Source organism: Nycticebus coucang, chromosome X (genome assembly GCF_027406575.1).
Source record: "Nycticebus coucang isolate mNycCou1 chromosome X, mNycCou1.pri, whole genome shotgun sequence".
Classification (NCBI taxonomy): domain Eukaryota; kingdom Metazoa; phylum Chordata; class Mammalia; order Primates; family Lorisidae; genus Nycticebus; species Nycticebus coucang.
In genome coordinates, this window is record NC_069804.1 from 136,238,638 (window position 1) to 136,251,078 (window position 12,441).

The window sequence follows — 12,441 nt, forward strand, 5'->3', positions numbered from 1 at the left end:
TCATATGAATGGTAAAACATAACTATAGTCTAGAAAGAAGGAGGGAAGAGAAGAGAGAGGGGAGGGGAGAGGGGAAGCTAGGAGGAGGGAGGGTATTTGGTGGGACCTCACCTAAAGTGCATAATGCAATGGTACATTTCAAAACTATTGAGAATAGTGTAGAAATGTCTTACTACAACAAATAAGTGAGGTGATGATTATGTTAATCAGTTCAATGTAAGCATTCACAATGCATATCAAATCAGTACACTGTACCCCATAAATGCGTTAATGTACACAGATATGATTTAATAAAGGAAAAATGGGGGAAAAAAACATATGCAGTGGAAGCTCTATAGTTGACCCCATCCCTACACCAACCACCTTCTTTAAACTGACCTAATTTTTATAGACCAGACAAGCATCATATGTGTGTGTCAGTACAGAAGGCCTAGTTCCTTAAATTGACCACTTCCATATGTTGACCAGTTTCTTATAGTCCCTTGGGTGGTCAACTTATAGAGGTTCTACTGTATACGTATATATATACATATATATATATATATGGAAAGAGTGAAGGCTAGAGAGAGTGAGAGTAAAAGAGAAAGAGAGCGAAATAAATAAACACAAAGACTAGAGAATATGCTTAAATCATTCAAGAAACTTAAGTAACTTGATGGTTCTGACTTTAAAGTTTAAGTTGAAACTTGATACCTTGTTATCCTGTTTAGTAACTTTAAAAGAATAAATGCTTAATAGATTTGACATGTACCCTTGAAAAATGCACCATAGGTGTGGTCCCACGGATTACCCTCCATCCACCCATCCTCCCCACTCCACTCAACTCCCCTTCTCTCCCCCACTTCATCTCGGGCTGTAGTTGTGTTATATCTTTCAATGGAAGTCATATGAAATCTATTAAGTGTAGACTATAAATGTTTTAACACAATAGTTAAGAAAGTGAGGTGAAGGCTATGTTAACCAGTTTGATGTAAGCATTCCAATTTGTAAATAAAACCAGCACATTGTACCCCATAAATGCATTAATGTATACAGCTATGATTTAATAAAAAGAAATAAAAGAATAAATGCTTAGTTTGAAAATAAAAATAAAATAAAGTAAGGCCAAGGTTCCGCTGAGAGGAATATGAACCCATAAATAGCACAATAAATAGGGATGAGATGACAGGATTATCTAAGGAAAGAATAGAAATAACAAGTTAAAAAGGAGGAAAAGGAGGGGTCGTTTTTCCTCTTTGGAAGTTTGATGTTCTTTTCTTTCTGGGTTACAGAACTGCCAAAGAGGTAGGAGAGCGGTTGGTCTCTAGGCAACTCTGTAGTTGAAATTGTTATGTCACTCTGCCTATGAGTAACCTGAGGATTAGGGAGGTGAGACCACTTTCCCAAGTACTTTTAGGCTATTTAGTGGTAGACTTGGGATTTGAACTCATGTTTCTGGACTTCCACATTATTGCTATTTCCACAACACCCTGGCATTTAAGAGATATGTGTGCAAGTCACATACTTTTTCTCCCAAAGGATTCCAGATGATTTAGAGATGCTAACTGGATGATTAGCTAGCAGTTATTTTTCTTTCTTAAAACACATAATCAGAGAATTCAAAGTTTCTGACTAGAAAAAAACTTCTAAGAGCGGGTTTCCCACATAAATGTAAACTCCCCCAAAACAAATAAACAAAGATCAGATATGTTTGGAAAGCATTAGTGTGTTTGCCACTCTCAATTAACAGGAAGCTGAGCTTTTGAGAAACACATAAGCACATTATATCCATCAGGCCAAGTGGGTAATTTAAAACTCTCACACATCTCCCAGTAATATGATGCTACAGCATTTCCTGGCGCAGGGCCAGCTGATCCCAGACTGGCCTGAATACCCTGCTTTTTGTCAAGAAGAGGCAGCTCAAGGATGCCAGAACTTCCTTTGTAATTTCACCCAATTCTCAAATCAAAATCCTTTCCTTTATAGAAAGAAAATTGGAGAGGGTTTGGGGAAGATCTTCAAAGGAGTTTTATGAATATAAATGTTTGATGAAATCAGAATTGACCAAAAAATTATATTTCTCATACCTTACCTTTTGTCGCTACTTGAGCTACCAAATCATGACACCATCTTTTGTGGGTATTTCCTTTGGATGTGCTTTGCCTCCTGAGATACATTATAAACACACCAGGAGCCTACTCTCATGAACCATGATGCTGTTTAGCAATATCTTTCTAATTGTGTTAATGGAAAGGGTTATTTTTACTGTACTGTGCCTAAGAATGCATTTAATACAGCATAAGAGGTTGAAAATGTTCGAATTCTATATAGTTGACTGCAGGGGAGGAAATAAGGAAAAGTATGTCAGTGAAATATATTGATAAGAGCAGGGGATCTGCTTTTAGGCCCAACATCTGCCTTTATAAATCACCAATATCTACTAAGAAACAGGAATTCTCTTTGTTTGTCTTATTTTAGAGTTAGTGAACTGTTGGCATCAGAGAGACTGCTTTGTAGGGCAGTCGAAAAAAACCATCTTCACATTCTTCCACGCGTTCAAGTACGGAGCCAGCTGTCTAAGGACTTTTAGGCTGGGTAGTCTATCAGTTTTCTGTCTGCTATTGTTCTTACAATTAACGAGAGGTCAGTCTTCATTTGGCTCAGATACAATGCTAACGTGTGTTGAAACCATAATGGGGGGAAAGCCATTCACCTCAAAACACCCTGTAAAGGGCGGCGCCTGTGGCTCAGTGAGTAGGGCGCCAGCCCCATATGCCGAGGGTGTCGGGTTCAAACCCAGCCCCGGCCAAACTGCAACCAAAAAATAGCCGGGCGTTGTGGTGGGCGCCTGTAGTCCCAGCTGCTCGGGAGGCTGAGGCAAGAGAATCGCGTAAGCCCAAGAGTTAAGAGGTTGCTGTGAGCCGTGTGAGGCCACGGCACTCTACCCGAGGGCGGTACAGTGAGACTCTGTCTCTACAAAAAAAAAATAAAATAAAATAAAATAAAACACCCTGTAAAAGTTGTGAAAAGTACTTAGCCAAGGCCAATTTTAGGTAAAATTTTATCTTGGTCTCACCATCTCGTCTTTTGTTGCCACCCAGGTAGAGGGCTCTCTGTTCTATAGATTTACTCAATTCCTCACTTGTAGTCAACACTCTTCTGTTCAAGGGGCCATTTCTTTGAGGCCCTGCTCTCTGATAGATGCTAGTGTTCAAATGCCATCCTACTGCATCCATATGACTATGCTAAAACATACATCATCACTTTAGGTGAGAACACTTATTTAGTGGTGGCCTTCTAGAGATAATGACACAATACAAAGAAATGTGTTCAGAGATAAAAATTAAAAGAAAGACTACTTGGGTGCTAATGAGGACTTTTAATACTCACGCTGTATCTCCATCCAACAGACTTTTGATACTTATTCACTCTCACTCGCCTTCCTATTTCCGGTAAAGGGGTCTGCAAAACCAAGAATGAAATGTTATTATACCTACCAGTACACTCTGAAAATGATTTATGCTTAAATATTTTATGTTTCTTTAGCACTAAATGGAAGACTAAAATAATATTCCTTTCTCAATGTTCACTAATTTTAATTTAAAAAATCAGATTCTTATTATATACACAGAAACTTGGCACCCAATTCATGGTAATAGATTTAATTACCATATTAATGGGAAGACTACGTTTTGATATTAGTTAAGTGCCTTTTCTTCCCTTACAAAACCAGCTTATTGACACTAACCATCTATGGAGTGAACATGATTTTCAAATACATATAAATGTCAGAGTTTATGAGATGAAGACTAAATGTGGTCAAGGTCTCCCAAGTTAAAACAAGGAAATACGTATTTTAGAAAGTCTCACTCAACAAGGACAAGGTTGATTATTTGGAAGCCATACTTTACAGAGCAAAATAAATCCACAAAACCTCAAAATCCCTTGAAACTCACATTGGTTTGCAACATTTGAGATTCACTGGCGAAATAAAAAGCACACAACTCTTTAAATAGTTTCAGCAATTCACTTCCTACACAAGTTGGGTAAGAACAGTTTATGGCATTGACAACAGTTCAGTGAATCTGGATAGTCTTTCAAACATCCATCTTCCTTTAGGGTATAGTGAAGTGAAAATTTTTTGACCTTTGCTATGTTCATGCTAATATTATCTTGAGAAAGTGAAGCGCTCATGTTAAAGAAAGAGGACAGAAATCAGTGCTAGCAAATTCTATGACAATATGTTATGAACCATGACACAACTTTATGAATGTTAGCAGGAACAGTGCCAATTAAACTGTCTCTCTTGCTCATCTGTCAGAAAATACATGAAAAATGTGCCTCTCTGACAAGTTTCTTCCTTCTACCTGTCACTGAAAATCTAATGGCCTCAATTCTCAGAAGGAATTGTTGGAAAAGGAAAAGAATATGATGGAACACAGCAGGATTAACACAATATTAGAGGAAATCTCTTCTTTGCTATCGCTGGAAACAGATAAGCAACTAGAAATAGTGAGGAATACAGGTATCTTCCTCTTTGTTATAGAATACCAAAATATGTGGAACTTTTGCTGTAAGTGAAGCATTTTTATGTGGAAATATAATAAATCATTAAGAATAATATACTAATGGATAGAAACATTCACTGATAAATAAATCCAGATTAATATACAAATTACTATATAAAATAATAATTATAAATAATTACAATATTTTCTGAGCTGTTTATCCCAAGAAGTTAGTGCATTAAGAAAAGAGAATATAAGCAGGATATGATATTACCTTACGAGCATTCATTACTTTAACAGCTGTAAATGCACCAGTCTTCTCATGAAGTCCCTGAAACACAGGACAGTGATAAACATCAAATGTTAGCTACATAATCCAGCTCTCAGGAAGCAAACAAAGTTGAAAATATTAAAAGTAAATAAAGCCAAACACATTGCATGTTATGAAATATAAAATGTTACATACAGATGAAATATAAGGTATTATATAGAAAATAGAAATATTACATTACTAACATTTTAAAGAACCACCGACCATTTCAGACAAAAAATTCAAGCAGCAGGGCAGCGCCTGTGGCTCAAAGGAGTAGGGCGCCGCACCCATATGCCGAATGTGGCGGGTTCAAACCCAGCCCCGGCCAAAAAACTGAAGGAAAAAAAAAAAAAAAAAACTCACGCAGGCCAGGTCTGCTGTCTCATGCCTGTAATCCCAGCATTTTGGAAGGCTAAAGTGAGTGGATCAATTAAGAATAGGAGTTCCAGACATGGATGGGCAACATAGTAAGAACTTGTCTCTCTAAAAAAAAAAAAAAAATGCCAGGAGTAGTGGCGCACACCTATAATGCTAGCTACTCAGGAGGTGGGGAGATCATTTGAGCTTAGGTGTTGAATATTGCAGTGAGCTATGATCACACCACTGCACTCTAGCCTGGAGGACACAGCAAGACCAGGTCTCTTTAATTTAAAAAAAATTTTTTTAAACTAAAGTTTATGGAGTGGTTTTGCTTTTTATGTTTTATTAAGTAGTGGATATTTAAAGTGATTGCTTACTTAATGTCTTCACTCCGGGTCTGTACGGTACCAAAGCATCCAAATGAAAAGCTAAAATTTTCAACTGATGGTGAAAAAGGACGTGTTCTACTGAACATGTTTCTAACTGATTATGTAGTACCATGCAGACATATCTTTTCACTGGACCTTTCTTCACACACATATGTTTCTCCTGGATGGCTACTAGTAAGAGTGATTTATAATTAACTTAATAGCCTCTAATCTGTTCAATATGCCCTGAATTATATGAACCAAAAATACCTAAGAAAGGAATATGTCCTAAAAGACTTTTAGACTTTGTAAAACTGAATAAATAGGTTTTTAATTGTAGATCTTATTTTATGGCTGGCACTTTTTAATCCTATTTCAAACTGTAGTTTAGAAAACACTTTGATCCAGTATTACTATGAGTAACTTAAACAGAATGCCTTATCTGATAGGTCTCTAGCAGAATTTTATTTTGGGGCTCCAAAATTTGTGTTTCCCCAAATTCAGGTTCACCTGGAACCTCAGAACATGGCCTTATTTGGAACCTCAGAATGTGACCTTATTTGGAAACAAGGTCTCTACAGATGTAATCAAATGAAGATGAAGTCATACTAGATTGGGGTCAATGACTAGTGTGTTTCTAAGAGAAAGGAGAAGGGGATTTCAATGTAGAGACACACACACGAAGGCAAGTCAGCCATGCGGAAGACAAGGATAAATTATAGTAATCCCACTACAAGCCAAAGGATATCAAGGATGGCTGGCAATGCCAGCACCTGAGAAAAGTCAAGGAGGCATTCCTCTCTAGAGTCTTCAGAGTGAAAATGGCCCTGCAGATGCCTCAGTTTCAGAATTCTGGTCTCCAGAATTGTGAAGGAATAAATTTCATTTGATTTAACCCATCCAGTTAATAGCAATTTGTTACAACAGTCCTAAGAAAGTAATATACAAGACTAGAAGGAAGAAAACTAAGCAAGAGGACGGGGTGAGCTGGGATAGGGTTCAGACACTAGTGATCAAGGCATAAGAAAAAGTCTAGAATCAGGTGAGCAGTTTAGGGTGAAGCATGCCAACCGCCAAAGACAAGAATATTTAAAGAAAGGAGGGGAGGGGCACGGTGGCTCATGCTTGTAATCCTAGCACTCTGGGAGGTCAAGGCGGGTGTATTGCTTGAGCTCAGAGTTCCAGACCAGCGTGAGCCAGAGAGAGAGACCTCTTCTCTACTAAAAACAGAAAAAGTACCCGGGCATTGTGGCAGGTGCGTAAGGTCCCAGCTATAGGCACCTTGAGCCCAAGAGTTTGAGGTTGCTGTGAGCTATACGCCACGGCACTCTACCCTGGGCAACAGAGTGAGACTCTGTCTCAAAAATTAATTAATTAATTAAAGGAAAGGGAACGTTACAGGTTATTGATTGATCAAGGAAAAGTAGGAACCCATGATCAAGCCTTCTCTATTTAAACTAAATACTTGGGGAAAAAATACTAAAGGCAAAATCAGGATTATATGAGAATTGGAAATGAGACAGAGACTGTAAGAATTCAGGAGACAACAGCTGTGGGTTCTAGGAACAATCTTCTCTTTGCTCACAGAATGGTCACTTCCTTTGCAACCTCTTCAGCCTGAGTATCACTTTAAATTTTTTCAAAAATGCAAAGGCTTATGTTATCTTCTATCACTTTTTAAAACTGGGGCATCCTGTGTGGATGAAGTGAGATTCTTTTTCCTGGACAGATAAAAAACAGTTTTCAATGGTTTCTTTTTGTAGGATTATGATAACACCTTAAGTTTATAAAAATTACTGAACATCCTGGAAACCCCTCAAATTTATTTACATTCCTGAGAGAAAGTAGATATTAATATTTTTATTTATTTAGCTCTTATCATAACTTAGAAAGCACTTTTTTCCTAATTATTCATACAAACACTTTCTAGTAAAATTTTTCCCACATCCATATACACAAATACAACATGTTGCAAATTGGTTCTCACATGCCCCTTAAAGGAGAACGTTTCCTTCTTCAATTCTAATAGGTTATTTATGGCCAAGCTACTACTCTGTGCAATAAAAAGTATTTGGCACATTAGCAAAGATATTAGCCATGCATTTATCTGATTTGACTAATGATCAGTAAAATACAAATTTTTTAAAGTCTGAAATCCGCAGCCATCACACTTACGACACACATTAGTGAGATAACTGCATGTCATTAAAATGTGCCAACCATGACCATAGAACAGGAAGAAATGGCTTGGCTCTGCCCTCGTTATCTGTGATTGATTTGCACTTGAAAATTTCACAAAATTATTTTGTCAGACAATGTATCCTAATGTGGGGTTTGAAAAATATGCTCACTGTGCCTACAGAGGAATAAAACCCCAGGTCTTGGAACCATGTACTGGGTTAACATGCCAAACCATTATACAAGTTTCCACAGTAGGCCGGTATATACAGATAATAGATGATGGAAATTTGTTGCTGCTAAGATAGCATTCAGAGAGTTACCCCTGTATCTTTCAAAAATTTTATTCTGAGGGCTAGGGACAGTGGTTCACACCTGTAATCCTAGCACTCTGAGAGGCTGAGGTGGGTGGATTGCCTGAGCTCACAGGTTCGAGACCAGCCTGAGCAAGAGTGAGACTCTCATCTCTAAAAAAAAAAAAAGCTGTGCGTTGTGGCAGCACACCTGTAGTCCCAGCTACTTGTGAGGCTGAGGCAAGAGAATCACTTGAGCCCGAGAGTTTGAGGTTGCTGTGAGCTATGACGTCACAGCACTCTACTGAGGGTGACAAAGTGAGACGCTGTCTCAAAAAATATATACTCTGAAATAACTTTGGACTTAGGGAACAGTTTCACAGTACAGAGAATTCCTGTGTATCTTTTACCCAGTTTTTAAATGTTGATATCTTATGCGACTATGGTACAATTATCAAAAGTAAGAAATTAATATCAGTATAATATTCTTAACTAAATTACAGAATTTATTCTGACTTCTCCAATTTTTCACTAAGATCCAGGACCTAAACCTGGATCCCTCATTCCATTTAGCAGTCATGTCTCCTTAGGCTCCTCTAATCTGTGACAGGCCCTCAGAGTTTCCTGTTTTTCATGACTATGACACTTTTTAAGAGTACCAGTCAAGCATTTTGTAAAATGTCCCTTAATTTGGTTTTGGCTGATGTTTTCTTATGATGAGACTGAGGTTATAATAGGTTAAAGGGAAGAATAAATACCACAGATGTGAAGTGCTCTTTTTATCCCTTCATACCATGACTGATGTTGATTTTAATCACTTGGTTTGTCTGCCAGATTTCTCAGCTGGAAAGTTACTATTTTTCTCTTTCATACTCTATTCATTAGAAAGCAATTGACATTGCAGGTGTAACACTATGCTTGAGTGATCTAGAAAATCTAGAATCATCTAGGTTTGAGATAAGCTAATTGTTCAATGGTGCCATCTTGTGGTTTACTGATTATATGGAATCTATTTTGCGATCTTAGCTGAAGGCCACGTTGTCATAAACAGATTGTCTCCCCAAGCAAGATGCTGAACTAGGACCTATAAACCCAGATTTTAGGATGTGGCTTTTTTTCAGTTAAAATGCAGGTTTATGACAAATTAAGTTAAAATACCATTTGTTTTAAACACACGTAGAGAATGCTAAGAAAGGAGTTTGGTTTTAGATACTAGATTGAGTGTTAAATAATCTACAATAGCCATTGCCCTTAGTGAACAGTATATTTTTAAAAATCACAAGGAAAGCCTTAAATTCTATAAAAGATGTGGATTCTTTGCTCTGTTTCCCAACCAGTAATATCTGTAATACAGAAGCCACTAGTTACATGAGATTAAAATGCTCTCTTAAATAGAGCTTGAGCTGGGTGGCGCCTGTGGCTCAAAGGAGTAAGGTGCTGGCCCCATATTATGGAGGTGGCAGGTTCAAACCCAGTCCTGGCCAAAAAAAAAAAAAAATAGAGTTTGAGCTAATTAATATATTATGCCACCTCACATGTTTATTTTTTTTGTGGTGAGAACACTTAATATCTACTATCTTAGTAATTTCTAAGTATACAATCTATCATTATTAACTATAATCACAAGGATGTGCAATAGATCTCTTTAACTTGAATTCCTTTAAAAGACACAAATTTTATGTCCTCTGATCAACATCCTCAATCCCCTGGACCCCACTACTGCCAGCCTCTGGTCACCACCATACTATCTGCTTCTATGAGTTTGAATTTTTAGATACCACTTGTAAGTGAGATCATCTGATATTTGTCTTTTCACATGCCTTATTTCACTCAACATAATGTCCTCTAAGCTCATCCATGTTATCACAAATGAAAGGGTTTCCTTTTTAAAAAAATAATTTTCAAGCATCCCAGAGCTAGAAGAAAATTCTCCTGCCTCTCATTCGTACCATAAGAAAAGAAACTTCTGCTTAAATCTTTTGTATAAGTCCTCAGGCTCTCTCATATTTGAGGAACAAAAAATGGTATGTGGTAACAATGGCTAGGCTCAAGCCTAGTGACATTCAGAATCAAGAAGTTTACCATCATCACTTCAGGCTACTCTTTGTCTTGTAATCAAAATCATTCCACTTAATCAAGTTTAGTTGTTAATAGGTAAAGCTCATATATTATGATTTTGGAGGCAACAGAAGGTCAACTACTCTAAAAAGTCCCCTGCACCCTACAACCCACTAAAAAGTATAAAAATCATTCATGACATCCTGTCCTCCATTTTGTTAATACAATGAAACTCCCTAATTATTCCAATATTAGTAGAGAGAAGAACACATTAATATGCCATTAACGTTTGAGCATGAGCTGGATTATCAGATGAGGTAAGTGCAACAATGGTAATGAACAGGTAAGTGTTGACAAAACAAGTAGGCGGAGGAAGAAAAGGGCTGGCATTTGAGGAATTCCAAGAGATGTTGTTCCTCAGCCATAATGAAGGGAACAGGTGCCTGGAACACAGAGGAGAGAAATGGTGAGTGAGCAGGTAGCTGGAACATATTCTTCTTAGTAAAGTATCTCAAGAATGGAAGAAAAAGTATGCAATGTACTCAGCCCTACTATGAAACTAATTTATGGCTTTCACGTGAAAGCTATAACCCAGTTATAACCTAAGAATATGGGGAAGGGGGAGAGGGAGGGGAAGGGAGAGGGGAGGATGAGCAGAGGGAGGGTGATTGGTGGGATTACACCTGCGGTGCATCTTACAAGGGTACGTGTGAAACTTAGTAAATGTAGAGTATCAATGTAGAATATAATTAATTAGGTAATCAGTTAAGCAGAACTATATAGTCTGCTTACTCAAGGAAAAATAGTTCATTACTGTGCTATTGTTCTTCAATGGCTCCAAGATGAACAAATATTAGAAATATTAGAAAATGCCAAGAAGGCTATGTTAACCAGTGTGATGAAAATATGTCAAATGGTCTATGAAACCAGTGTATGGTGCCCCGTGATCGCATTAATGTACACAGCTATGATTTAATAATAAAACAAAGTGAAAGGAGTTAAAAAAATAAGAGAGAGAAGGATGAAAGGGTGGAGAGGTAAACCGTTCTAAGTCACAATTTTATTGGAAGAATTTACTGTTTTTAAGATGTATACACCTGAAACAACTAGAGAATGAACCCATATGAAAAGACTAGGTATTAACATCAATTCTTGGATCCGAAATATGGTCTGTTTATGCTACCACGTGAAGGACTTAAATAAGATTCTAAATACTTTTTCTGATGAATTTATACTCTCACAACTAACACTATTTGCAGGGCTTGTACTCTAAAATATATGAATTAAGATGAATGTGTATTCTATTTGCAAGAGAGGAACACATATCCCTTATTTAATGTGTTGACTTCAATTTGGCAAGGATTTGTGCTCTTAATTAATTAGGTAATCAGTTAAGCAGAACTATATAGTCTGCTTACTCAAGGAAAAATAGTTCATTACTGTGCTATTGCTCTTCAATGGCTCCAAGATGAACAAATATTAGCATTTTAAATCTGTCTTAGGAACAGAAAATGTTACATTTCCCTAAATTTAAAATCCTGGTCACATACAAGACTTTGTTAAAAGGCGTACGTACCTGCTTTAAACGAATACCAATACAGGAAAATCTTGATATACATAGCAAAACAGATGAAGGGACAGTGATGCTTGTAGCTCAGTGGGTAAGGTGCTGGCCACATACACTGAGGCTGGCGGGTTCGAACCCGGCCTGGGCCAGCTAAGACGACAATGCCAACTGCAACAACAACAAAAAAATAGCTGGGCGTTGTGGTGGGCGCCTATAGTCCCAGCTACTTGGGAGGCTGAGGTATGAAAATTTATCTTAATCCCAAGAGTTTGAGGTTGCTGTGAGCTTTGACACCACAGCACTTTACCAAGGGCAACATAGTGAGACTTTGTCTCAAAAAAAAAAAAAAAAGCATTTTCTAGTTTACAAAAGGACTTGTACTTGTAGTCATTCAACACCAAACTCCCCAAAGTTATATCTCAAAACTAATAAAGTAAGGTTAATGTAGGCACTAGGAATCCAGAGTCAAATATAGGTTATTCAATGGTCACAGAGGAATGTTATAAATTGTTGGTGTCCTGGTTACCTGAGCCTCAGACTTGCTGATATCTAAGTGACCAACCAGCCTACTGTAGTCCTTAGCCCATGATTTCTTTTGGTGAACAGCATCTGAAGATTTCTGCTTCCCTTTTAAAGGTCTGTGTACAGGCCTATAGGTCTGCTCAAATAGCTATAAATAATTCTTCCAGTTACTCACTATGATTTCTCTTAGCAAATCTAGCAGACAGACCAAGATGTGTGAAGTGACAAGAAGGAGAAGAGCATTGGCAGGGCAGGGAACAGGTGATGGCCTTGGTGGGGCCCAGTCTTCTCAAAT

General features: G+C 37.6%; 1 protein-coding gene across 1 annotated transcript in view; it reads right to left on the minus strand.

Annotated features, from left to right (window-relative positions):
- NRK (Nik related kinase) overlaps nt 1-12,441 on the minus strand; it is a 135,337-nt gene that overhangs the window by 69,911 nt on the left and 52,985 nt on the right. The window contains exons 3-4 of the mRNA XM_053579736.1: nt 4,762-4,818; nt 3,370-3,441 (exon numbers count right to left, since the gene is read on the minus strand). Of these exons, the coding sequence (XP_053435711.1) occupies nt 3,370-3,441; nt 4,762-4,818 (129 nt within the window). The remainder of the gene's footprint in view (nt 1-3,369; nt 3,442-4,761; nt 4,819-12,441) is intronic.